Raw genomic sequence first — 22619 nt, forward strand, 5'->3', positions numbered from 1 at the left:
GTTGGACACTCAGTGCACGGAGCCACCCAGATGCCCCGTGCATCCTGAATCTCCTGGCCATTCCCACCTCAGGGCCTTTGTGGTTGCTGTTCCCCTGACTTGCCGGAATGTTCTGCCGCCAGGTCCCCAGACTCCCTCTTGTCATGTCACCTCAGGTTGAGCTCAGAGGACCCCTCCTTAGAGAAGACTTCCCCGGCCACCTGGCCAGAATTGCCCCTCCCTTCCAGACACTGTGACACAGGCTCCAGATTGGGGTTTCTTGTAGCACACAGTGGGATTAATCCTGGAATGACCTTGTTCACTGATCAGTTATGTACACTCATCAGTCTCCATCCACTGGACCCAGGACCCAGGACAGCAAGTCTGAGCGCTAGACAGACAGACCTAGGCCTTCCTAGGTCCCTCTGCAGCTAGATGTGGGCCTGGTCACCATAGGTGTTTTCAGAAGGAAGGGAGGGCGGGAAGGAGGAGGGAGGGAGGCCACTCAAAAAAAAAATCTTGAGTAGCAATGCAGTGCAGCCTGGAATGCACTAGAACCACGAGCAGGACACCCCTTGCAGAGGGACCCAGAGCACATCGCAAATACCCAGAGTTCCAGACATCTAATAAACAGCCCAGTCCTATGACCATGATGTGAGGGGTTCCCACTGCAACTTGGCCCCAAGGGAGGCCAGGTCCCAGGAGAGCCTGAAAGCCCCGGTTAACCTTACCAGAGCAAACACAGGCTTGCTGGAACCAACCACCACTTATAATGCCCTTTTGAGGGTGACCTGTTTGTAGGCTGGAAGGAGCTGAATTCTGCTAGCCTAGGAAGGGCTCGCTCTTGGCAAGTGGCAGCCAGGCTGCACCCAGGACAGAAGCTTCCACGCAGCAAGCACAACCCACGTATCAGGTGGCGTCTAATGCAACCCCATGACCGTACCGGATAGAGACTGATACCTTCACCTCGAAGACCAGGAAATCGCTTTAGGGAGATAGAGGCACATAACCAAGAGTGCCCATCTGGTAAGTGGCAGAGCTAGGACTCGAAACCAGGTCTGACCCCAGGACCCATCCCCACCTGCACACTGCTGCTGTTCTGTGCCCACGCCCCAGAGAGCGGTGGGCAGACCTCCCTGCCTGCACCTCGCTCTCAAACACCGGTGACCTGTGCTCCTCTGGCCCCTGGGCACGGCCCCAGGATGTGCACCCAGCATGGGGTGTTGGCCCAGGGCGAGGGGCCTGGGGGAGGGTCACGGAGTGGACCTCGAAACTTTTAATATCCTCACTTTGGCCTCCAATCAAGCCTTATTCCCCCACTTGCACTTTGTCTCAGTCTCCACCCCACCCGCCCTCCACTTCCTGCACTGTCAGCACCGATTTTCATTTCTGTTTAGCCCAACAGGCCAGTTCCCGGTGACCGGTCTTCAGGATCTCCCCCCACCCAGGGGAGGGGTGAGATGAGACAGAAGCCTCTTGTTCCATCTCGGGGACCGGCCCTGGCCTTACTTACAGATTCTCAGAACCTAGAACAGCTTACAACCTACCAGACAGCTTGGGAAATGATAAATTTCCTTTGAGTGCAATAGCTTCCGTAGGACACATCACTTACCGTCACTCCCCGAATACAAACTCTTCAGGAAGAGGGATGTACATGTGCACGGGAGGGATCCTTACAGCCTACGAAGTGCTAGCCTGAGTAGGTGGGGCCTTGCCCGTCTGCCCACCTGGACATCAGAACAGACAGAGGTTGAAAAGTGGCCCCTGATCACGGGTCAAGACAGGGAAATTCACCGTGGCTCTCAGACCGGCCACATGGCAGGCAGACGCTGGTTAAACGGCTGGGTTGATTTGCAGGTCTGGACATCAGCTAGAGTCCTGGGGATGGGGTGGGTGAGGTCTGACCACAGCCCTCCGTCTCTTTCCTCCACCCCACAGGGGAACCACAGTCAGAGGGGGGCTCCAGGCTGGCTGCTGGTTGTGGGGGCAGTTCCCCCCCAGCTCAGGCCCGAAGTCCAAGTCTCACATTTACCCCCTCGTCTTCCCCTTGCCCGCCCCCTCCATCCCCCGCCTCCGGAGACTACGTGTTTATGCTACTACTTTGTGACTCCCCTTTTCCCAAGCTGGGAGGCTGCTCAGCCCAGCCCAGAGGGAAGAAGGTCATGGGGAGGCCAGGGATCTCTTTCTGCAAATACCCAAAGGGAGCCTTATGACAAGAGAGGCTTTATTCTGCATATCCTCGGAGGACAGGTCTGGGACCAGGGAGCAGGCGGTACACAGAGGAAGGGCTGCCTCAGCAGATAGTGGGCTCCCTGTCACCAGAGGCTGGTTGCCCAGGTGGATAGGTGAAGAGGGACCTCCCTGTCCTGTGGGGAGAGAGACTGCCCAGACCCTTCCTGCTCAGAGGTTCTCAAATACTCTTAATCCAAAGATAGTTTCCTGAGCCTTACGATTAGTTTTTTTAAGGGACCTTACTAATTTTCTGAGGATCAAAAGTTTTGGAGGATCGAAAGTTTTGTGAGGGGCCTTTGGGCAAGGGAATGCTCCGTTTCATTAGACGTGCGTCAGTATCTTCAAGTCAAGACTGCCAGAACCCTGCTGGGTGGCCTGCTGGGCGGGGTGGGGCGTCCTCGGGGCCCCTCAGAGCCAAAGCTCAGGGCACAGTGCCGGTGCTGTCTCTAAAATTTCACGTGAACTTCTCCAGCTTCTGGTATGTCTGTCAGCGTCCTAGCCTCTCCAACTTTCCCAAAAACATCTGAGCAGTTTCAGAAACTACCCTTGTGATTCCTGACCCAGCCTCGACTTCCTCCTGACAGTGAGCAGGCTGGTGGGTAAACAGCAGATTCCCGGGCCTGGCCTCCTGCGGGGGGTAATTCCAGGAGCCTCTAGGTGGCTGAGACTCCATGCCCTGGGCTGCGGCCGACCTGTCCTCTGCCCACAGGCCCCTCTCCAAGGCCCCTCGTGTGTTTACAGGAGTCTCAAAGCCCTGGGGAGAGCAGGCCAGCGGACCCAAGTTAGGGCAGCTTCTCCTTCTCGTGAATTGCAAAGATCCTGAAATCTGGACTGAACTACTTGCTTTTCCAAGAATCCAGAAGAAGGCATTTGAATGCCTGGGCGAAGCCGCGTTACTTTTTGACATCCATATCCCCACCGTGGGTGCTGAGCAGGGGAGCCCGAGGGCAGGGCGGGGGGCCGCCGGGATCTATAAGCGTGGCAGAGCTGGGGAAGGTGCATCTTCATTTCCCAGGACACAGCAGCAAGGATCCAGGAAGGGCCCACGGCTCCCCTTCAGCAGGCCATTCTCCAGGAGGGCAGCCGGGTGGGCGGGGTCTCCGGCTGGAGCAGGACCCCGCAACTGGAGCATCTACAGACATCTGGGTCCCAAGATGCTTCCCACTGGGAGAACTGGTGGGGACATTTTGAGACAGTTGACCCCAGGCCCTCAGCCCACCGTGGGAGGGGCTGGAGGCACCAGGAGGGTCTCGCTCAGCCCTAGCAGGGCAGGAGGCCAGGCTGGGCACACACCTTGGCACAGAGCACAGCGTGGCAGCCGTTGCCAAGATGGGGGATGATGCCTCGTCCCTTGGCTTCCCCACTGACTCAGGAGAAACCACCACAGGCGCTGGCTCGGTGCCCATGGGGGCCACACCACAGTAACTGGGGGCTGCCGGCATGGCAGCAAGGTCAGGGGGGCACTGCTCCTGAGGCCCCGGGCGAGAGAAGCAGGCCGAGGGGTCCGTGCCTCACAATCTCTGCCGCCAGTGAGCTCCGGCCCTGGCGGCGTGCGTCTGATGCTCCGGGCTCCGAGGGCGTCTTCCTGGCAGTGGTGGGAGACGGGGCGCCCAGTCCCTGCTGTCTGCCTGCTGCTCCAACACTGCCGTGCGGATCCAGCCCCTGGGTTGTCTCCACGGCACGAGCCGGGCTCCCCCGGGGTCTGGGCTGGGGGGGCAGCTGGGCGGGGCGCAAATGGAAACCACCAGAAGCCCCCTGCCCAGGCTGGTCTTCCACCGGATGCCGGAACCTCAGTTCGGGCCACACAGGCCTCTGCTGCCAGCCTGGTGCCACTAGTGCCACCCTGGCCTCTCCGGGGCCACCCAGCTGCCCTCTCAGCCCCAACCCAGACCAGGCCTCATTTCTCAGAGACAGTCATGGGCAAGGGGGCCTCCTTTCCTTCCTCTTCTACTGAGAACATGACGTCCCCGCAGCTGCCCAGAGGCGGCTCTGTCTCCTGCTCCGGGAAGTGGGGGTACGCGTGGTCCCCTTCCAGATCCTCCTCCAATTCAGGCCCCGTCGGCCCCGCCAGGCCCCGGCCCTCAGGCACCTCGGTCCTCACGGTCCCCACAATCACTGTGTCAGCCTTCATGATGTAGATTTTCTCTGTAAGCAAAAGGATGGGTTGAAGTGAGGGAACGGGAGCCCTGGCTGGACGGAGTGAGGAGGCGGAGGTGGGTGCAAGCCCCAGCCTCGTCACTCCTACTGTGTGGCCTCAGGCAGATGACACAATCTCTCCGATCCACGGTAAGCCTCACCAACCTCACAGGTGTCCTGAGGCTCAAAGGAAATAAAACAGCTAGAAACCATGCACTGAGAAGTTAAGCACTGGCCCGGCCCGCCTGCTCCTTGTGGGAGAGGCTCACGGTCTCCTCCAGTTTCAGTGGGGATCTGGTAGGGAAGGAGAGAGTAAAGACGGGAGAGAAAGCGAGCCCTGGGGAGAGAAGCCGGTAAGTGGCAGCCCCGGGAAGCTCCAGAGGAGGTTAGCCGGTGGCAGACACTGTCCAGACACCCTCCATGCGTTACTCCCGAATCCTCACATCCCGGCTGCCAGGGGGAGAGTCTAGGATTGTCCCCGTGGACAGATAAAAAACCTAAAGCCCCGAAAGGTTAAAAGACCTGCCCAAAGTCACCAGGTAGTTAGAAGTCTCAGAAGAAACCCCCACCCGACTGGCCACCCTTTCCGCTCCTATCCACGTGCCTAAATCAGAAACCAGGGGTGACGGACTTGTCCCGGTTTGCCTGGGGGCAATCCTGGGACATGGCCATGACAGTCCCGAGCCCCATGAACCTCTTAAGGTCCAGGTAAACCCAGGCAGCCCTGGGGCGCCTGGGTGGCTCAGTCGGTTGGGCGTCCGACTTCAGCTCAGGTCATGATCTCGCTGTCCGTGAGTTTGGCCCCCCCCCCCCCCCCCCGTCGGGCTCTGTGCTGACAGCTCAGAGCCCGTTCACGCTCTGTCTCTCTGTCTCTGAAAGATGAAAAACCTTAAAAACAAAATTAAAAAAAAGAAACCTCAGCCCCGTTGATAATTAGCCGCAGCCTGGGAGTCTTTCTCGGGGCCGTACCTCGGGTCTTCAGGTGTTCGCTACGTGTTTCCCATCGCCCACCCGAGGCCTTCACAGCTGTGCCTGAGTAGCACGTAGTAGGGCTGCTGGTGTATGTTGCTTGGATGAATCAGCAGCACAGCCCATCAGAGGCACGATCCCCTAAGGGTCGTACCACCATCTATGGCTGGGGCTTTGGAGGCTCAGGGGAGCTAAGTAAGCCGAGAAGCGAGGAGCCTTTACCCGGCCCAGCTACGTGGCCTTGCACTCAGGGCCTCCCAGCAGCCCGGCCCCGTGACTATCTCTGGAGTCTGAATGAGGAAGCTCAAGAAGGAACTTGAAAGCTGGGGTGGAGCAGGGCACTGGGATGGAGCAGCCCACCCAGGGTTCTAGAACCCAGGCAAGTTATCTTGGTGGGAAGTGAAGGGGCTCTCCCTGCCTGGTGCCCTGGGGGCGAGGGATAAAGCTCAAGCTGCAGTTTGGTCCCCCGGGGGTGCTGGACAGGGCAGCAGGGGCCCCTCTGGGGTGGTATGAGAAGGACAAAGGGCTCCTGAGAGGACCTCCAAGGCCTTCGCTCCCAACCACCACGCTCGCCAGCAAGGCTAACAGGCCAGCTGGAGCAGACTGCCCCCTCCCATCCCGGGAGCTCGGCACCTCCCTCCACCTGCCCCCGCAGCTCCGGGCACTGCCCTCGGCCGGGACTCAAACGTTCAAATTAGGACTTCTTAGGAAATTTAAAGGAGATGTCTTTGGTGGTATTTCCCCAAATAACCCTCTTTTTAAAAATGGGGAAAAAACAAAAAACCTTGCTGAAAGCTACAATTCCAAAAGTTTTGTTTTCATATGAAAGACTCAGCCCCAAAGAGTTCAATCCACCAGCAACTGCGACAGAAATGTGGAGAACAAAGCCTCTTTGGTATCACCCAGCAACGGTTAACCCTCCAGAGGACAGAGATGGAGCTCACAGCCAGGTGGAGGGGTGAGGGGAGGGGGGAAGGGAGGCTACAAATAGTCACACTGCTGGGTGCTGAGGATACTAGGTCAGGAGGCCTGGGGTCTCGGGGAGCACAGCAGAGGGGCATCTGGTCTAGACAGGAGAGTGCAGAGGGCCAGGAAGACTTCCTGGAGGAGGAGGCAAAAGGGCAGGGGCCTCAGGAGCTCGGGAATTGACGAGATTTAAAGAGGGAGCTGCCCATCCAGGGTGAGGAAGCAGCTTCCACAGAGAAGCTCCGGAGGGAGGGAGGGCTCTGTGAACTCGGGAAACTGCCAGCGGGTAGGAGAAGCAGGCCTGTGGGGTCAGGAGGCAGGTGAGTCTGGCGGGGAGGAGGCAGTTGGTGACCAGTCCGAAGGCCGGAATAAGAGTCCTGGAATCCATCCTGAGAGCAACAGGGACCCCTGCCCCAGCCCCAGGGGTTTAAGCAGGGGTGCACAACGGACGGGCATATATTCTGGCACAAACACTCTGGGTGTAGCAGGGTGGAGAGCAGAAGGAGAGGAGGCAGGGAGGCCCTTGGGAAGGCAAAGCAGAAGGTCCGCCTGAGTGGGAGGGCGGCTGCAGTTCGGGAAGTGCTGGCCTCCAGGCCGCCGTGGGCAAGCCAAAGGCTTCGGAGCCCCGCAGGTGGGGGGCCGTGTCCCAGCTGGGCCACTCAGTGGCTGTGTGACAGGGAAGATCTCTTCACGCACCTACCTCCCCCCCCCACCAGCTGCAGTGTCCCCAGTTATAAAAAGAGGAGGAAGACACTGTCCTCAGAGGCCATGGGACAACGAGAGATGACTTTCACCTAGACAAGTGGCAGGTCTTATTGTCACCGGCACCTTTCAAGGTGTCCTCCTTTCCCTTCACGGGGCTCTTTGCTGGGGGATGGGGCGGCGTCCACATCTCACCTCAACAACAGGCACCAGGCAGGGGAGCCCCTTCCCCCACCTTCACCCCCACCCACCAGGACAATCTCCCACGCATGATTCCACGTCTCGCAATGGCCCTATGAGGCAGAATTAGCACTATTCCTGTTTTACAGAAATTTGAATTGGGGTAACAAGGGGGAACAGCCTTCGTAATATACCTAAGCATGCTTTAACTCTCTCACAACAAGCATCTCCTGCTTACAAGGGCCTCTTCCTCGCTGGGCCTTCGCGCCCTAGGGTCTCTGGTTCCGAGACCAGTGCCCATCTCCCCGCTGCCCCCTCGGCCCTGACCACACCCCAAATCGGCAGACTCACCGATCCTGTTGTTGGTATGCTCTGAGGTCACCCGGGGCTCGGGAAGGTCCCTGGGGGACGGGGGGCTCCCGGCCGGGCTGGCATCCAGCAGCCGCATGCTCTCCAGGCAGGCTTCCCCATTGGGGCAGGTCTCCACGGCCGGGGGGCCCATTAATCCCAGCTCCTCTGTGCCCGGCTTGGCCACCGATATGCAACTCCTCAACTGCTGTGGACACAGAAGATGGGGAGTTGATGCGGGGTGCCCCAACCTCCCCTCGGGCTCTGAACTGGGAAGCCCCTGTTTCTTCATGTCGGTAGACCCCAGTGGGTCTCCCTCTCTGCCTTAAAGCTGCCACACACCACCCAAGGCTTCTCAGCTGTTTTTTTTGTTTAATGTTTATTTATTTTTGACAGAGAGAGAGACAGACCATGAGCGGGGGAGGGGCAGAGAGAGACGGAGACACAGAAGCAGGCTCCAGGCTCCGAGCTGTCAGCACAGAGCCCGACGTGGGGCTCGAACTCATGAACCGTGAGATCATGACCTGAGCCGAAGTCGGACGCCCAACCGACTGAGCCACCCAGGTGCCCCAAGGCTTCTCAGGTTTGAGAGCCTGATGTCCCTGTGGAGAATTTTAGAAGTCGTGTTGCTTTTAACTTGTACTAAATGACAGTAGCCAGCATCCCACACTGCACTCACCAATGCATCACTCAGTGCGATGCGCTGAGAATAGCCCCCTCCCCATTTTACAGATCAGGAAACAGAGACACAGAGGAGTCAGGGAACTTGCTCAGGTTAGTTAGTAAGTGTTTGGGCCAGTACTTGAACCCTGGCGCCTCGCTCCGGAATCCATGCTCATAAAGCACCTGTTGGTAAGTGTGCGCTCCAGACCCACCCCAACTCCCCAGCCCTGACCTCCCGGGACAGCGGTCGTTCATGATTACATCAATGCGTTCTGTACATTTTCAGGAAAATGGTTTAGTTTTTTACTTTTATATGTAAGCATAAAGGAGAAGTGGTCTCATGAAATGTTCTGGGTTTTTTCAGTTTATTTTTGAGAGGGAGGGAGACAGAGAGAGAGAGAGAGAAAGAGACAGCACATGAGCACATGGGGGAGGAACAGAGAGAGAGGGAGAGAGAGAATCCCAAGCAGGCTCTGTGCTCATAGCACAGGCTCTGTGCTCATAGCCTGACTTGGGGCTCGATCTCATGAAACGTGTGATCATGACCTGAGCCAAAACCAGGAGTCAGATGCTTAACCACTGAGCCAACCAGGCGCCCCTCATGAAATGTTCTAACACATACTAGTTAGAGAATGAGTCTAAGTAATTCACAAAGTATATCTACATAACCCCAAATATTCTTTTATATTAATTTGAAGTCCAAAAGATAGCATTTTAAACAAGTTACTATAAAAGCACTGACTCCCGTGGCCAAAAGATGTTTGGTTATCTTAGAAATCATTAAATGCCTTGTTCATGAAATTTCCTGGTATTGTAATAGCCACTTATCTGACCCAAGCATATTTGAATGTGACCTCCCATAATGTGAAACTGAACTCACATTGTGGTTCTATTATATTTAAAGACTAAAGGATGGAAACCTTTCTCCAAGGGTGAAAGTCTGAGTCAAAAGAAAGTCATGGGTGGGTGAGGGGGGACGCCTGAGTGGCTCAGTTGGTTAAGCATCCGACTCTTGATTTTGGCTCAGGTTATGATCTCACAGTTTCACAAGTTTGAGCCCCACGTGGGCTCTGCGATGACAGTGGGGAGCCTGCTTGAGATTCTCTCCATCCCTCTCTCTCTGCCCTCCCCCACCTGCATGCATGCACACTCTCTCAAAATAAATAATTTTTTTTAAAAAGGGTATGGAAAACTTGATCAAAGAAAACAAAAATAGGTGAACCATACACACATGAGACTCATCCATATGTCCTGCCCTGTCCCTCAGCTCCCGATGGCAACACCCCTGCTCTTCCCCCCAAAGGTTGCTCCTGGAGGCTGGGTGCATAGCAGGGCACCAGGCCAAGCCCAGTGAGGACCAGGTGTCGAAGCCCCATCTGGGGTAATCGTAGGATCAACGGTAAAGTTTGCAAAGCCTGGCCTAGTGCCTGCCCACAGCAAGTTGCTTGTAAAAGGCAGGTGAAGAGCTCCTTAGAGCCCAGGGTACCAGCTTTGGAGCCATACAAACCAGGGTTCAAATCAAACCAGGGTTCGCTGACCTATTTTCCAGCTGTGGAGTATCCTTTCCCATCTGTGCCTCTGTTTCCTCTTTTGTAAAATGGACCACAGCACCAACCTCTGAGTGTTGTACGGCCTACCCAAGGTAACTTTAAGAGTCGCAAGTGAGGTGCCTGGCTCCTGGGAAGTGCCCATGTGTGATGGCTACATTTTCAGAGTCATGCTTTGGATTTGCCATCCCAGCTGTGAGGATGAGAGCCACAGAGGAGTGAAGGAGAAAAGGGGAGGTCAGCATGGCCTTCCTCTGACCACACCTGGCACCCAAATCGGCCCAAACCAAGTCCACGGCCCTTCTGGAAGAGTCCCCAGCAGGGTGAGCCGGGAGCCAGAGGCAGCTGAGCGGGTGGGGCTCCCCATCCACTGCCAGAGCCTGGCTTCGCCCCGCTGTGCTCAGAGCATCCCACGGGGGGCAGACCCAGCCTGAACCTGCGGGGGCGGGGGGCGCACCCCATCACTGTGGTTGGGGAATGACCCACAGCTCTCAGACCTGGCAGATCTGCTAGCGAAGGAGTCAGAGTTAGGGGCACAAAGCCAGGGAGGCGGGGCAAAGAAGGGCTACTTACGGTCAGGTTCCTCCTGGGCCTGGAATCTGCAAAAAGAAGCAGAGCAGGGACTTCACCAAGGAGGGTCTGGGAGCTACCTGGTCCCGTCCCAGCCCGCGCATGGACGGCGGCTGACACTTACTAGGCCCTCGGGCTGGAGAGCAGTGGATGGCTTCAGAGTCCGCGCCCAACCCTGGGCACAGAAACTCATTTCCCAGCACTCACTTCTGTAGCGGCAATGGGAGAACTGGGAACCACCTCTCCCCCAGCCACTAAGCCAATCACAGTACTGACGCCCTCCCCCAGCCCACGGGCTCAGAAGTTGGTTTGTGGCTGCGGACACTATCTTGTAGCCCCCAGGGTCTAGAGAGCCCAGAACTCCTCAGAGCCCCATGCAAAGGTCTCACGGAAGACCTCAGGGCTGGTAACACAGAGCAGATGACCGATCCTGAGGACCTCTGCTGAACCTGCTCCGGGCACACCGAAGCCAGGCGACCCTGGAGGCCTTCTGTGGGAGCTCGGTTTCTACGACTCGTGCCTGGAAGAGCCCATATGACCACCTTCAAGGAAGACAGCTGCTCATCGTCAGCCTGCCACCTACCATCCCCCTCTGGTGGGCTCAGGAGGCACAGACTCAGGGATTCTCAGGGCACAACTTCTTCTTATCCCAAACCCCCACCCCCACGTTTTCTCTCCTATCAAATACAGGGCCAGGTCATGGCCAAGCACATGTTGGTATTTAGCCACGGCCCACTGGCCATTTGAGACAGCTGGAGATGGTGCCCAGGCATCTGGTCTACCCGAGGGCAAATCAACTCCCGGCATAGACCGTCCTCTAGGGACACACAGCCCTTTCGGACTCCCGAGGAGGCCCTCTCGGAGACTTGGAATAGACTGCTGTGGGTGTGCACACCTGACCAGAGAGATCTGCTCTGAAAATGCCAATGAGCTAAGTCACCTCCAGAACACTCTCTGATTTCAGCAGCTCTGGGAACCATGAGCCCTGAATCCTAGCTGAAACACTTCACTGGAGGCCCGCCAGCTGTGATAATACAAACAAGACAGGTGGTGTGAACATGCTGTGTAGACATTAGGTCAGTTTGGGGAACACTCTTACATGTACCTTTTAAGCGACCATCAGCAAAGTGTCTAAAGAGGAAAGGAACCGGACACTAAAAAGTGTCTAAAGAGGAAAGGAACCAGAATGATGGTCAAAAGGAGAATGTGTACAAAATGACACAATTCTGGATTCTTGACTTAACAAATGCACCGAGTTTCCTTCCTCTGGTAACTGGTGTTCCCAGCACAGTGGTCACCTTGGGAGGCCGTGGCTCATTCCCACTAGGTAGCCACTGTCCATAGTCCAAGCCACCAAATGCTCTCTGGCCCGAGGCAGCTTCCTTTAAATGATGTCAGTGAGGCCTCATCTTTGTCCTTTGAGAGTGAGTTTGAGTTTTGCAAACAGCCAACTTTGATTTGGGTGGCCCCAGGGAGAAAGTACAACAAAGTAACAAGATAAAATAAAATAAATAAAAGTGATAAAATTCAGTCTTGGAGAGGATGTGGGTAAAAAGGAACACGGCTTCTCATGCCCTGTGAACCGGTTCCATGTTTCTCAAGAGCCAACTGGCAAGGAAAACCTCACACCCTTTGACCCAGTAATCCCTCTTTGGGTACACACCCTCAGGAAATAACCCAAGAGAACACAACAGGGTTGTGCACAGAGGTGGTATTTATAATAAACAAAAAACTGAGAACGAGCCAGATGCCAAACAATGAGGTTGCTTAGCAGTCTTGAAGCAGAGGCCTTCCTGGCAGGAAGGCCAACACAACATTACTTCACCTTCCCAGGCTCAGTCCTCATGTCTGGAAAATGGGACACATCATGCCAACTTTGGAGGGTTTTTGTGACGATAAATGAGATCTCATACGTGAAGGTGCCCAATGATTAATCACCCGGAGAGCATGAACCTTGATGTGATATGACGAGAATGACCCTGTACTCACGTGGTCTTCCTCCCCTAACCCCTTAAGTCCAATCTAATAAGGAGGAAAGGAGGAAAATGTCAGACACATTCCAACAGAGGGGCATCCTGCAACATAACTGGCCAGTACTCCTCAAAACTGGCAAGGTCATGGGGGTGGACGGGCGCCTGAGTGGCTCAGTAGGTTAAGCATCCGACTCTTGATTTCAGCTCAGGTCATGATTCCAGGGTCATGGGATCAAGCCCTGTGTGAAGATTCTCTCTCCTGCTGCCCCCTCTCCCCTGCTCATGCTCTTACCCTCTCTCTAAAATTAAAAAAACAAGACAAAACTGCCAAGGTCATCAAAAACAGGAAAGTCAGAAACTGTCCCAGTCTAGAGGAGCCCAAGCAGAGACAACAACTATTTGTAACATCGTTTCCTGGGTGGGAGCCTGGAACAGTAAAAAAAAAAAAAAAAAAAAAAAGGTTGGGTAAAACTAAGTAAACCTAAATAGAGTACGGACTTTATAAAGTCAATAGTAATGTATCAATATTGATTTGTTTATTGTGACAAATACGCCATGTTCACGTAAGACATTAATAACGGAGGAAACTGGGTGTGATAAGGGAACTCTCTGTACTATCTTTTCAAATATCCTATGCTCTAAAAAATGAAGTGTTTAAAATTTTTAAAAATTTAAACATGGAAAAGGGACTGTGCCCAGGATGCTGCCTGGCATACAGTGGGTCCCGGGACATTAACGAGGCTCGGCACTCCATCCCCCCAAAGAGAAAATCAGCATTTGATACTGACTCTTGGAAACAAGCATAAAATAACACAAAGGTGAAAAGGCAGAATCCAGAGGTACTAATGTCTGCCTACAGCTTCGTTACAACCCACGTGTGTGCTTTGATTAAAGACCCAGAACCAGTCATGCCAAGTACAGAGGTCACATTTCATAAGTGCGTTTCCCCTAAAAACGTTGCTTCAGTCCACTGTCTTCATTGATTTGTTTTCCTGCTTTGGGGAATAACTGTGATCTTCTTATAAACGCATCTGGCACCCTAGGACCTGAGTCCAGGGACACACTAAGCATCGGGGCCACCCCTGGGACAAGTGCATGGTATCCCCGGGGCCACTCTGAGGGCCACCGTAGCCGAGCACAGGGGTTCTGACGCGCACACTATCGGTCCCTTCCATCTTGGTCGCTCTCCCCTTTCAGTCCCAGCCCCAATGTGGCCTGGGGTCCTGGCTGCTGCGGGCAGCAGACCGGACCCAGGGAAGGAGTCCGGCACAGAGGTTCAGCCAGGCTTTGGCAATGGGCACCCCGAGATTAAGACCTAGGCTCCTTGGAGACATACCCGATTCCAGGGCGAGGGCAGGAAAGTACCAGGCAAGTTGGGATCATCTTAAAGAAGTGCTCAAAACAGGAAAGGATGGGACAAAAGGACACAGGAGCCAGCTTCAAGGGCCCCCACTGGCCTAATCTGAGGCAACTTGAACATCAAATTAAATAACGATGGCAACAGAATAAAATAGCAATCCAAGAGTCCAGGCAGCTATAAACACAAAGGAAAAAGAAGACAGTTTGTTGAGGAAGCGGTCATTCCCGGGGCCTCAGAGTACCCCCCCTGAAAGTGCTTAGCACTTGCCAAGGAGAAAAGAGCAACTTGGTGCTGCAGCCTGGCAGGATGGATGCCACCAGGGAACTGGGTGTCACTCCTAGGATCTTCCCGCCACCGGAGACGCATGACCGGACTCCAATCTCCAGTAGTGAGGACGCATCAGGCAAACCCAAGGTGAGGGACATCCACAAACCGAGGGCTGGGATCCCCAAAAGTGGCAAAGTCGTGAACATGGAGGAAAAGGCGGCAATGCACCCATACCGAAGGAAACTCAAGAGACATGACAACCAGATGCAACACGAAATTCTGGATTCTTCTGCCATAAAGGATGTTGCTGGGATAAATGAAGAAAGTTGAAAGGGGTCTGAGAATTAGTTGGTGGTAAATGCATCGGTGTGAATTCTCTGATTTTGATGGTTTCACTACGTTGTCTAAAAATCCGCCCATGTTTGTATGAGCACACGCTAAAGTATTTGGAGATGATAAGGCATTAAGTGGGCAACTTACCTCAAAAGGTTCAGAAAAAATTAAGTTCTTTGTACTGCATTTGTGACTTTTCTGTAAGTGTGAAATTGTTTCAAAACAACACAAAATGTTTTTCAACTTCAACCTGCCTGAAGTAGCAGATAATGACTTCAGTGTCATTAAAAGGAAGGATTAAAAGAATTTTAGTCAGTGTTTCTCAACCAGGCGTGATTCCCACCCCCAGGGGACAGTGAGCTACCTGAAGATGTGCCTGACTGTCACAGCTGGGAGGCGCTACTGGTATCTGGTGGGTCTACAGACCGAGGAAACTGCAGAACCTTCTACAACACACAGGACAGCCCCTACAGCAAAGGACGACCTGGCCCCACACGTCAATAGTGAGAGGCCCTTTGTACAAAAATCTCACCACCAACGGCAACAACAACATCCTGGTCATACTGCCTATTAACCAAGTGGCCTTAAACAGGTTCCTCCACCTTTCTGTGCCTCTGATTCCTGGTCTGTGAAATGGGAATAAAAATAGCAGACGCCTCACAGACCCCCTGTACACGTATGTGTTTTGCAAAGGCCTGTCACCAAGGACACGTGCCATAAAGTCACATCAATTCAAGTGAAGGCTGGTAAAGCGCTGGGGCTCCAGGATAGGGAGGGCTGGGTCACGCATTCCCATCCTGCTAGCCTTCCGTCCCCTGAAAGAACTGACACTGGTCTGAAGGCTTGGGAGAGCTACCACCGTTTCGGTATCCAGCACAGAGCCACTTGGAAGACGATCTAAATACACGAATGAGCAAGCACAGGAATGAAAGCCGCTTCCCCCCGTTAGCACCCATTGCTCGGGAGGGAATGGGGCATCCACCCCGCTGGCCGTTCTCATCCTGGGCCCTGGGTGCTTATCTTGGCCTCGCCTTCCTTCCATCTCAGGCCTGGGAACCCAGCCCCACCCCCCGCCCCCTGCCCAGGGACCCACCGGAAGCCAGAGGGCCGAAAACAGCCCCAAACAGGATGGCCACCACTGAGTCTCAGAGCTTGGTTCCTTGTAGGTCTGGCTTCTTAAGAGGTGATTTTTTTCTTTCTCTCTCTCTCTCTCTCTCTCTGTGGCAAAACTGCCATCAAGAAGGTTTGAAGAAAAAAATAAACTGACGGCAATGGAAATTTTAATACTAGAAAAATGTCAAGAAAGCAAACACAGGTTTCAATGAGACATTAGGGCTGACAGCTCATGGAAAAAGGCTTGAAACTATCAAAACACGAAAACCCCCCTTGCTAAGGGAGCACATGCACCTGCTGTGAAACTCATCAAATTCAAAACAGGCTTCAGTGGACAGGTTTTGTGCTCAAGTCAAAAGGCGGGCCACAGTGAGGGTCTCCAAGGGCCCTGGGGAGATGGGGGCCCGGGGGACAAAGGAGCTGTGACCTGGCCTGAGGCTGACCACTGGGCTCATGAGTGGACTCTGGGGGTGGACACAGCTTGAGGGGAGGAAGGTGGAGGTGCCAGGTCTGTACTCCACAAAGTCCACAATCTGAGGCTCAGGACCACACCTGAGCCTTGAAGGTTGTGTGGCCCCGGGCACTTATCCACCTTTTCTGAGCCTGGCTGCCTCCTTGTGGAATGGCGATCATCACCCACCTCCCTTGGGGTTTCTGGGTCAGTGAGACCCTCTATGGGAGCCTTCCTCGAAACCAGAAAGGGAAGCTCAGACAATTCCCATTCACTCCTTCCCCGATGGTCAGGGCCCGCACACAGCAGGTGCTCAATCAGTGTTTATGGAGTGCTGATGAAGACCTTGCCCTGCCTGGAAAGGGCTGCACAGGGGAGAAAAGGCACTTGGGGCACAGATGGCTGGGACCCCTCCCCCACAACACACACACCAGGTGAGAGCTGGAAATAGGTCAGGGGTTCCGAAAGGCGGCCTGCAAAAGTTGACCCGGAAGCCGGGCAGGGATCAGAGAGTAAGGGCCAGGGAGGGCTTCAGAACAACCTAGAATTCAGAAAGCCCTGAGATTCCTGGTGAGGAAAAAGCCCCCAACACTGGCCGGTCTGTCAGTCAGCAGTCCCCCCGCTGCACGGCCCCACCCACCACGCACTCCGCACAGCACCAACAGGCCCACCTCGACGGATCCACACGCCCGCCCTCCGAAGTCCCACTGTTCCTTTTACAGGTGAGGAAACGGAGACACAGGAATTAAGAAACTCACCCGAGGCCATGTAGCTGGTAAGTGGTAGACCCAGGATCCCAGCCCTATCAGCCTGCCCTACAGACCACTATGCCCCTCGCTGCCAGCAGGAGAGGGGAGAAAGGAAGGCGCAGGGAGGCCAGGAAGGAGGGGAAGGCGTTCAGGAATGCCTCTCCGGGAGGCACCGTGGAGGAAAGAACGAAAGACGAGGTGGATCTTAAACCTTCCTGCCAGCCCTCTGGGAGGACCGTGAGGCACGGACCGTGCAGTTCCCACCCGCATCACATTCCTGTTACAGATGAGGCTGCGGACAGAGGGGGCCCCAAACCCAGGGCCCAGAGCTGCTGTGTCCGTGTGGCCCGAGCAGCCCCTCTGGACACGTGGACACTTACCCACAGGCTCCAGCGTGGGCCGGAAGGTCTGGGCAGGGTAGCACAGGTGGAGCTCTGGAAGGACAGCAGAGTTGGCTGGAGGTGCCAGCCTCAGGGAGCCTCAGGGGGCAGGGCAGGGCCCCAGCCAGACTAGTGCAGGGCGCCTGGCCCTTTCCAAGGCCCCCAGGACACATCTACTCACTCTGCCGAATCCACTTCCTGCAGGCCCTCCAGTGGCACAGGAGGAAGGAAACGGAGACCAAGGCCACCACCAGGATCGTGACCATCCAGAAGAGCACAGGTCCTGGAACACAGAGGCGGCCCTGCACTCTCCGCCCTGATGCGGGGGAGGGGGGGCGGGGGCCGAGGTCTCCACCATCGCGGTGTGCCAGGGGCCCTGCTGCAACCACATGGGGCGGCCCTCACGAGCCCAGACTATGTTCTCCTTCTCCTGGGACACATGCCATGGAGGCTGGCAGGACCAGGTCCTTCCCTGAGAGGGGACTGAAACCCAGACCCTGTATCTCCCTGGCACCAGGCCCTTATCGACCTGCCTTCCCTCACCTGGCTCTAGGGAGCCCATCGGGGGAGTTGAATAGTTGACAGAAGAGCAAACCATTTTTAGACAGGGAGAAATTGAGGAGTCACAGAGCCAGAGGGAAGGAACTGAGGTCCAAAAGGTTACGGTCTAGGGGCGCCTGGGTGGCTTAGTCAGTTGAGCATCTGACTTTGGCTTAGGTCATGGTCTCATGGTTCGTGGGAGGGAGTGAGCCCCGCATCAGGCTCTCTGCTGTCAGCACAGAGCCTGCTTCGGATCTTCTGCCCAACTCTCTCTGCCCCTCCCCTGCTTGTAGGCTCGCACTCCCTTTCTCTCCCTCTCTCTCTCAAAAATAAACATTTAAAAACAACAACAACAAAGAAGTCACAGTCTCAGTGGCCGTGGAGGAGGGCACATGCCATGTGCGTCCCCGACAGCCTGTGGCACCTCCGGTGTGGCCAGAGTCAGGGCGGGGGCGGGCAGAGTAGCGAGGCGGGTGACATGGGGAGTCTGGGAGGACTCCCAGCCACCCTCCAGATGGGAAGCTCCGTGAGAACATAAACATGCTCAGCAAGCGTTCCCTGAATATCACGTAGGCACCGCTACCGTCTCCATTTTTACAAACGAGGGAAACTGAGGCTTGCGAAGATTGAGTAACTCACTTAAATGGCAAAGGGTAACAGCAGAATCATGGCTTGGGCCAGGCCAGGGTGGCTCCAGCGCCTACACGCTTAACCGCTAGCTAAGTATATACTTTTTTACAACCTAGTACTTAAATTGCTCCTTTTATCCTTTGTCCCTTATGAAGATCGCATACCTAGTTACTGATTTTTAAGTCCAGTTTCAGATGTTAAAAAGTAGCATGCGCCATATGTGTGCTTTTCAAACTTTAATGTGCATAGGGATCTCCGGGGGCCATGTTCAAATGCAGAGTCTGGTTCAGTGGGGCTGGGGTGGAGCCCACAATTTGCTCTTCTAACAAGCTGCTGAGACTGCAAGTCCAGGACGGGCGCTTTGAGGACGGCTGGCTGGAGAACTGCCGCCCCCTAGTGTTTGGCACGAGAACTGCAAGCCCTAAAATGAAGCGCACTTGGAATGTCTGTCTAGAAGGAGCCCTGTCCGTACTGGACCAGCTGCATGTATTCCAATGCTTGCTGCCCTGCGTGCTACATGGCGTTACAATTTTACAGGTGAGAAAACCGAGGTTCAAAGGAATTAAGCAACTAGTCAAGGTCATATATCCATTCACCAAATACGTTTAATCGTCTCTCGTGTTTCTTCTTTTTAAAAAAGTTTTATTTAAGTGAACTAACTCTGCATCCAACGTGGGGCTCCAACTCATGACCCTGAGATCAAGAGTTGTATGCTCTACCAACTGAGCTAACCAGGTACAAACATTTTCTGAGTAGCAATTACAGGCCATGGGGATGAAGCTGTGAACAAAGTCCCTGCTCACAAGAACTGAGGAACAATCGTTAGCTAGTGACCGAGCCACAGGCCCAGCTCAAGAAGCCAGAAACCTGGGGTCAACCTTGGGCTCCCCCACCCAATGGATGCTGCTGCCCAGGAAGAAACCTCCCTCCTCCTGGCCTCCTGGGAGGCAGACCCTCCTTTCTGGGGGGTAATCATTACCTGAAACCAGAATGGGCTTTCCCGTGGAGGAGAAAGAGATAGGGGAGCTCGTTGATGTGAAGGTGTCTCCCCAGGTGTGGGTGTTGCCCCCTCCATGCTCCTTACTGCCTTGGGGGTCTGCTGCGGAGACCGGAGAGGCCGTGGCACTGCCAGGAGAGAAGCCAGAGGTAAGACTGATGATTGAGATGGAAAGAGGGAAGTGTGTACACAGGAGCCATTCCCAGCCACCCCAGCACAGAAATGGGCACACATCCTCCAAGATGACTTGTGACCTCGGCACAGAGATCCAGCCCAGGCCCCACCTCCAACCCCAGCCCAGCTTCCCCCAAAATGGACCAGGGAGTCACCTGGTGGGCGCCTTGCTGTCCTCTGGGTTGGTGCTGCACTCGGGGTGGGCTTCTAGGGGAGGCGGCGGCTCATGGGTGGCATCCCTCTCAGCTGTACCTGCAGGGAGTGGTCGTAGAATCAGTGTCAAGGAGCCTTACCCAGCAGGACTGGTAACTTCCAGGGAAGCGACACGGTGAGGCCGGAACGACACTGCAGCCAGGCAGACCCAGGTTAGTGTTCTGGCCCTGTCTCCTTCCTTCTCTCCCTCCTTCCTTCCCTCCATGCAACAACTCTTTACTGAGCACCTACTGTGTACCAGGGACCGTGTTGCAGCCTGGGACATAGCAGTGCACAAAACCGATCCCTACCGTCAGGGGCTTGCAGGCTGGTGGGGCTCACAGACATGATGCAGGTGTCACACAAAGGCACATGTGCTCCCTTTAATGGGAGACTCAACCTCATCTGACCAGGAAGGCTTCCCTCGGGAGGCTGTTGCTGGGATGTGTGTACGGGTAGGGCCATCTAAGCAGAGGAAATTGAAAGTGGGGAGGCTCATAGGTGGGGGAAGGAAGAGAGCGAGCGCATAGGGGAGGCTGGTGTGCAGCCGCATTAAAACGTGCACACGACTGTCTGTTGTACATGATCATTCATAGCTGTGTTCTTCATCACAGCCAGAAGAGTGGACACAACCCAAATGCCCATCAACTGGTAAACGGGTAAATAAAATGTATATCAGTACCACAATATTGTGTGGACATAAGAGGAACAAAAGTACTAATACATGTGACAGCCTGAATGAACCCCAAAAGTATTAGTCTGAGTGAAAGAACCCCGATAGAGAACACATATTCTGGAAATGTCTAGATAAGTCTTATCTAGAGGGACAGAGAGTAGATCAGTGCTTGTCCAAGCTGGGGAGGGACATGGGGATTGACCACTAAAGGTGTGAGGTCTCTTAGATCGTGGTGATGGTTTTGCAACTTTGTAAATTTCTTTACGATCATTGAATTATACGCACCTAAAACCAGCAGATCTTGTGGTATGTAAAGTATACTGCAATAAAGCTGTTCTTAAAAAGTGGGGCTTTTTCAGGGCGCCTGGGGTTCAGTCGGTTAAGCATCTGACTCTTGATTTCAGCTCAGGTCATAATCTCACAGTTTGTGAGTTGGAGCCCCTGGTTGGGCTATGTGCTGACAGCACGGAGCCTGCCTGGGATTGTCTCTCTCTCTCTCTCTCTCTCTCTCTCTCTCTCTCTCTCTCTGCCCCTCCCCCACTCTCTAGCTTTCTCTCTCTCAATAAATCAATAAATTTTAAAAAAATTGTCTTTCTCCCCAAAGCAACGATTTAATTAGCGATATAGGATGGGATCCGTGTGGTAGGTTGAATCAAGGGTCCACTCCTCGGGTGGAGGAGGGGCCTGTGTTTCTGCCTCACCAACGCCATGCGACTCTGACGGTCAGGGGAGCAGGACAGAAGTAAGAGAGTGCCTGTTTCCAGCCTGGGCATTTCTGCACTTCCACCGCTGCCATAAGGAGATGGTGCTCTGGGCAGGGAGGGGCCCCCGCTGGCCCCAGAAGTATGAGAAATGCTGGAAGCAAACCCACACCAAACCAGTAAGCCCAGGCAAGTCAACAGAGTGCCCAGCTGACCCACGGAGGAGCAGGAGCTGAACACTGAAACGTCAACGTTGTTTGTCAGCCGCTATTCCTGCAGCTAGAGCTGGCTGAGACGGTCTGGTTCGTGTCTCAAAAGATCAAAGTGAAAAGGCTGCTCCTTATCTCCAGCCAACTGTGGTCACATAGGAAGGTGGCTTGGTGGCTCTAGGTCTTCTGACTTTATTTAAAAGAGAAACCTGGGGGCGCCTGGGGGGGCTCAGTCGGTTAAGCATCTGACTCTTGATTTCAGCTCAGATCACGATCTCACAGTTTGTGAGTCCGAGCCCCATGTCAGGCTCTGCACTGACAGTGAGGAGCCTGCTTGAGATTCTCTCCCTCTCTCTCTGTCCCTCCCCTGCTTACCTTCGCTCACTCTTTTATATAAATAACGGATAAATACATATAAATGAATAAATTTAAATACTATCCCCTGATATTTAAATGTAGCCTCAATTTTTAAAATCTTTCTTTTGAAATCAACTTCATTAAGGCATAATTTATATAGAAGAAAATGACCTCTAAGTGTACAGTTTGATGAGTTTTGAAGAACGTATACATCCATGTAACTCTAACTCCATTTAAGATCTACAACATTCCCATCATTCCAGAAAGTTCCCTAGTGCCTTTCTGCCATAAATCCTCCCCTCACATTCAGGAAACCACTGGTCTGCTTTATGTCACTGTAGATTGGTTTGCCTGTTCTAGAATTGCACAGGATGGAATCAGGCAGTATGTACTTTCTGGCGTCTGGCTTCTTTCACTCAGCATAATATTTCTGAGATTCATTAATGTTGCACAGAGCAACATGTTCCATGGAACAATGTTCCATGGTAGAGATGTACCACCATTTACCTACTCATTCACCAGCTGATGGACATTTGGGTTGTTTCCAGGTTGAAGCTATTATAAATAAGGTAGCTCTGAATGTTCTCGTACAAGTCTTTGTGAGGACATAGAATTTCATTCCTGTTGAGTACCTTGGAGGGAGAAGGTTGTGTCACTTTGCTGACCAGACAGAATGTCTTTAAGGACCATTCAGAGATGATCTCCTCTGATCTGACCCAGCCACCTCTTTTTTACAGATGGAGAGAATCATAGAGCCAGAGCTAGAGCCAGAAGGCAGGGCTCCTTAGTCCCAGCCCAGAGCACACCTCCTGCCTTGGGAATGAGCACTTTCTTACAAGTTTATAATTAACTGCTTTTGTAGGGCTAAAAAAACTGGCCCACATTTGAAGCTGATCACTATCCCTCTTTACCCCCATGTTCCTGGTGACAGCACCCCTCCTCTGATGGGGTACAAAGCAAATCCCCCACCCACATTCATTTCCCTTCTAAAAAGCTCTCGTGCTGCCTCTCAGATTTTTCCTGAAATACCTTGAAGAGAAAGCGAAGCAAGGATTAATTTCCTTTTTGGATTAGTAGGGTCCTGAGGAACTCTCCTCTTTTGGCGGTCTCCAAATAGATGCTATATCTTTCCACATGGCCACCAGACTATTACCTGAATTAGCTGAAGCCTGGAGGCTTTAGCCTATGAGGAACATGATGCAATTTGTTATTATAATTTCTATTT

The 22619-nt window shown here is 53.9% G+C and overlaps 1 protein-coding gene across 1 annotated transcript in view; it reads right to left on the bottom strand.

Annotated features, from left to right (window-relative positions):
• Positions 1–2058: 2058 nt before the first annotated feature.
• TNFRSF8 (TNF receptor superfamily member 8) overlaps positions 2059–22619 on the bottom strand; it is a 72623-nt gene continuing 52062 nt past the window's right edge. The window contains exons 16-22 of the mRNA XM_047082396.1: positions 19415–19511; positions 19068–19213; positions 17100–17201; positions 16919–16972; positions 10296–10321; positions 7516–7720; positions 2059–4356 (exon numbers count right to left, since the gene is read on the bottom strand). Coding sequence (XP_046938352.1) covers positions 4109–4356; positions 7516–7720; positions 10296–10321; positions 16919–16972; positions 17100–17201; positions 19068–19213; positions 19415–19511 — 878 coding nt within the window. The 3' untranslated portion in view covers positions 2059–4108. The remainder of the gene's footprint in view (positions 4357–7515; positions 7721–10295; positions 10322–16918; positions 16973–17099; positions 17202–19067; positions 19214–19414; positions 19512–22619) is intronic.

The sequence above is a fragment of the Lynx rufus genome, unplaced genomic scaffold, assembly GCF_022079265.1.
Source record: "Lynx rufus isolate CCGP_SWC_20201006 ecotype Redwood Valley unplaced genomic scaffold, mLynRuf1.p SCAF_2, whole genome shotgun sequence".
Lineage (NCBI taxonomy): Eukaryota > Metazoa > Chordata > Mammalia > Carnivora > Felidae > Lynx > Lynx rufus.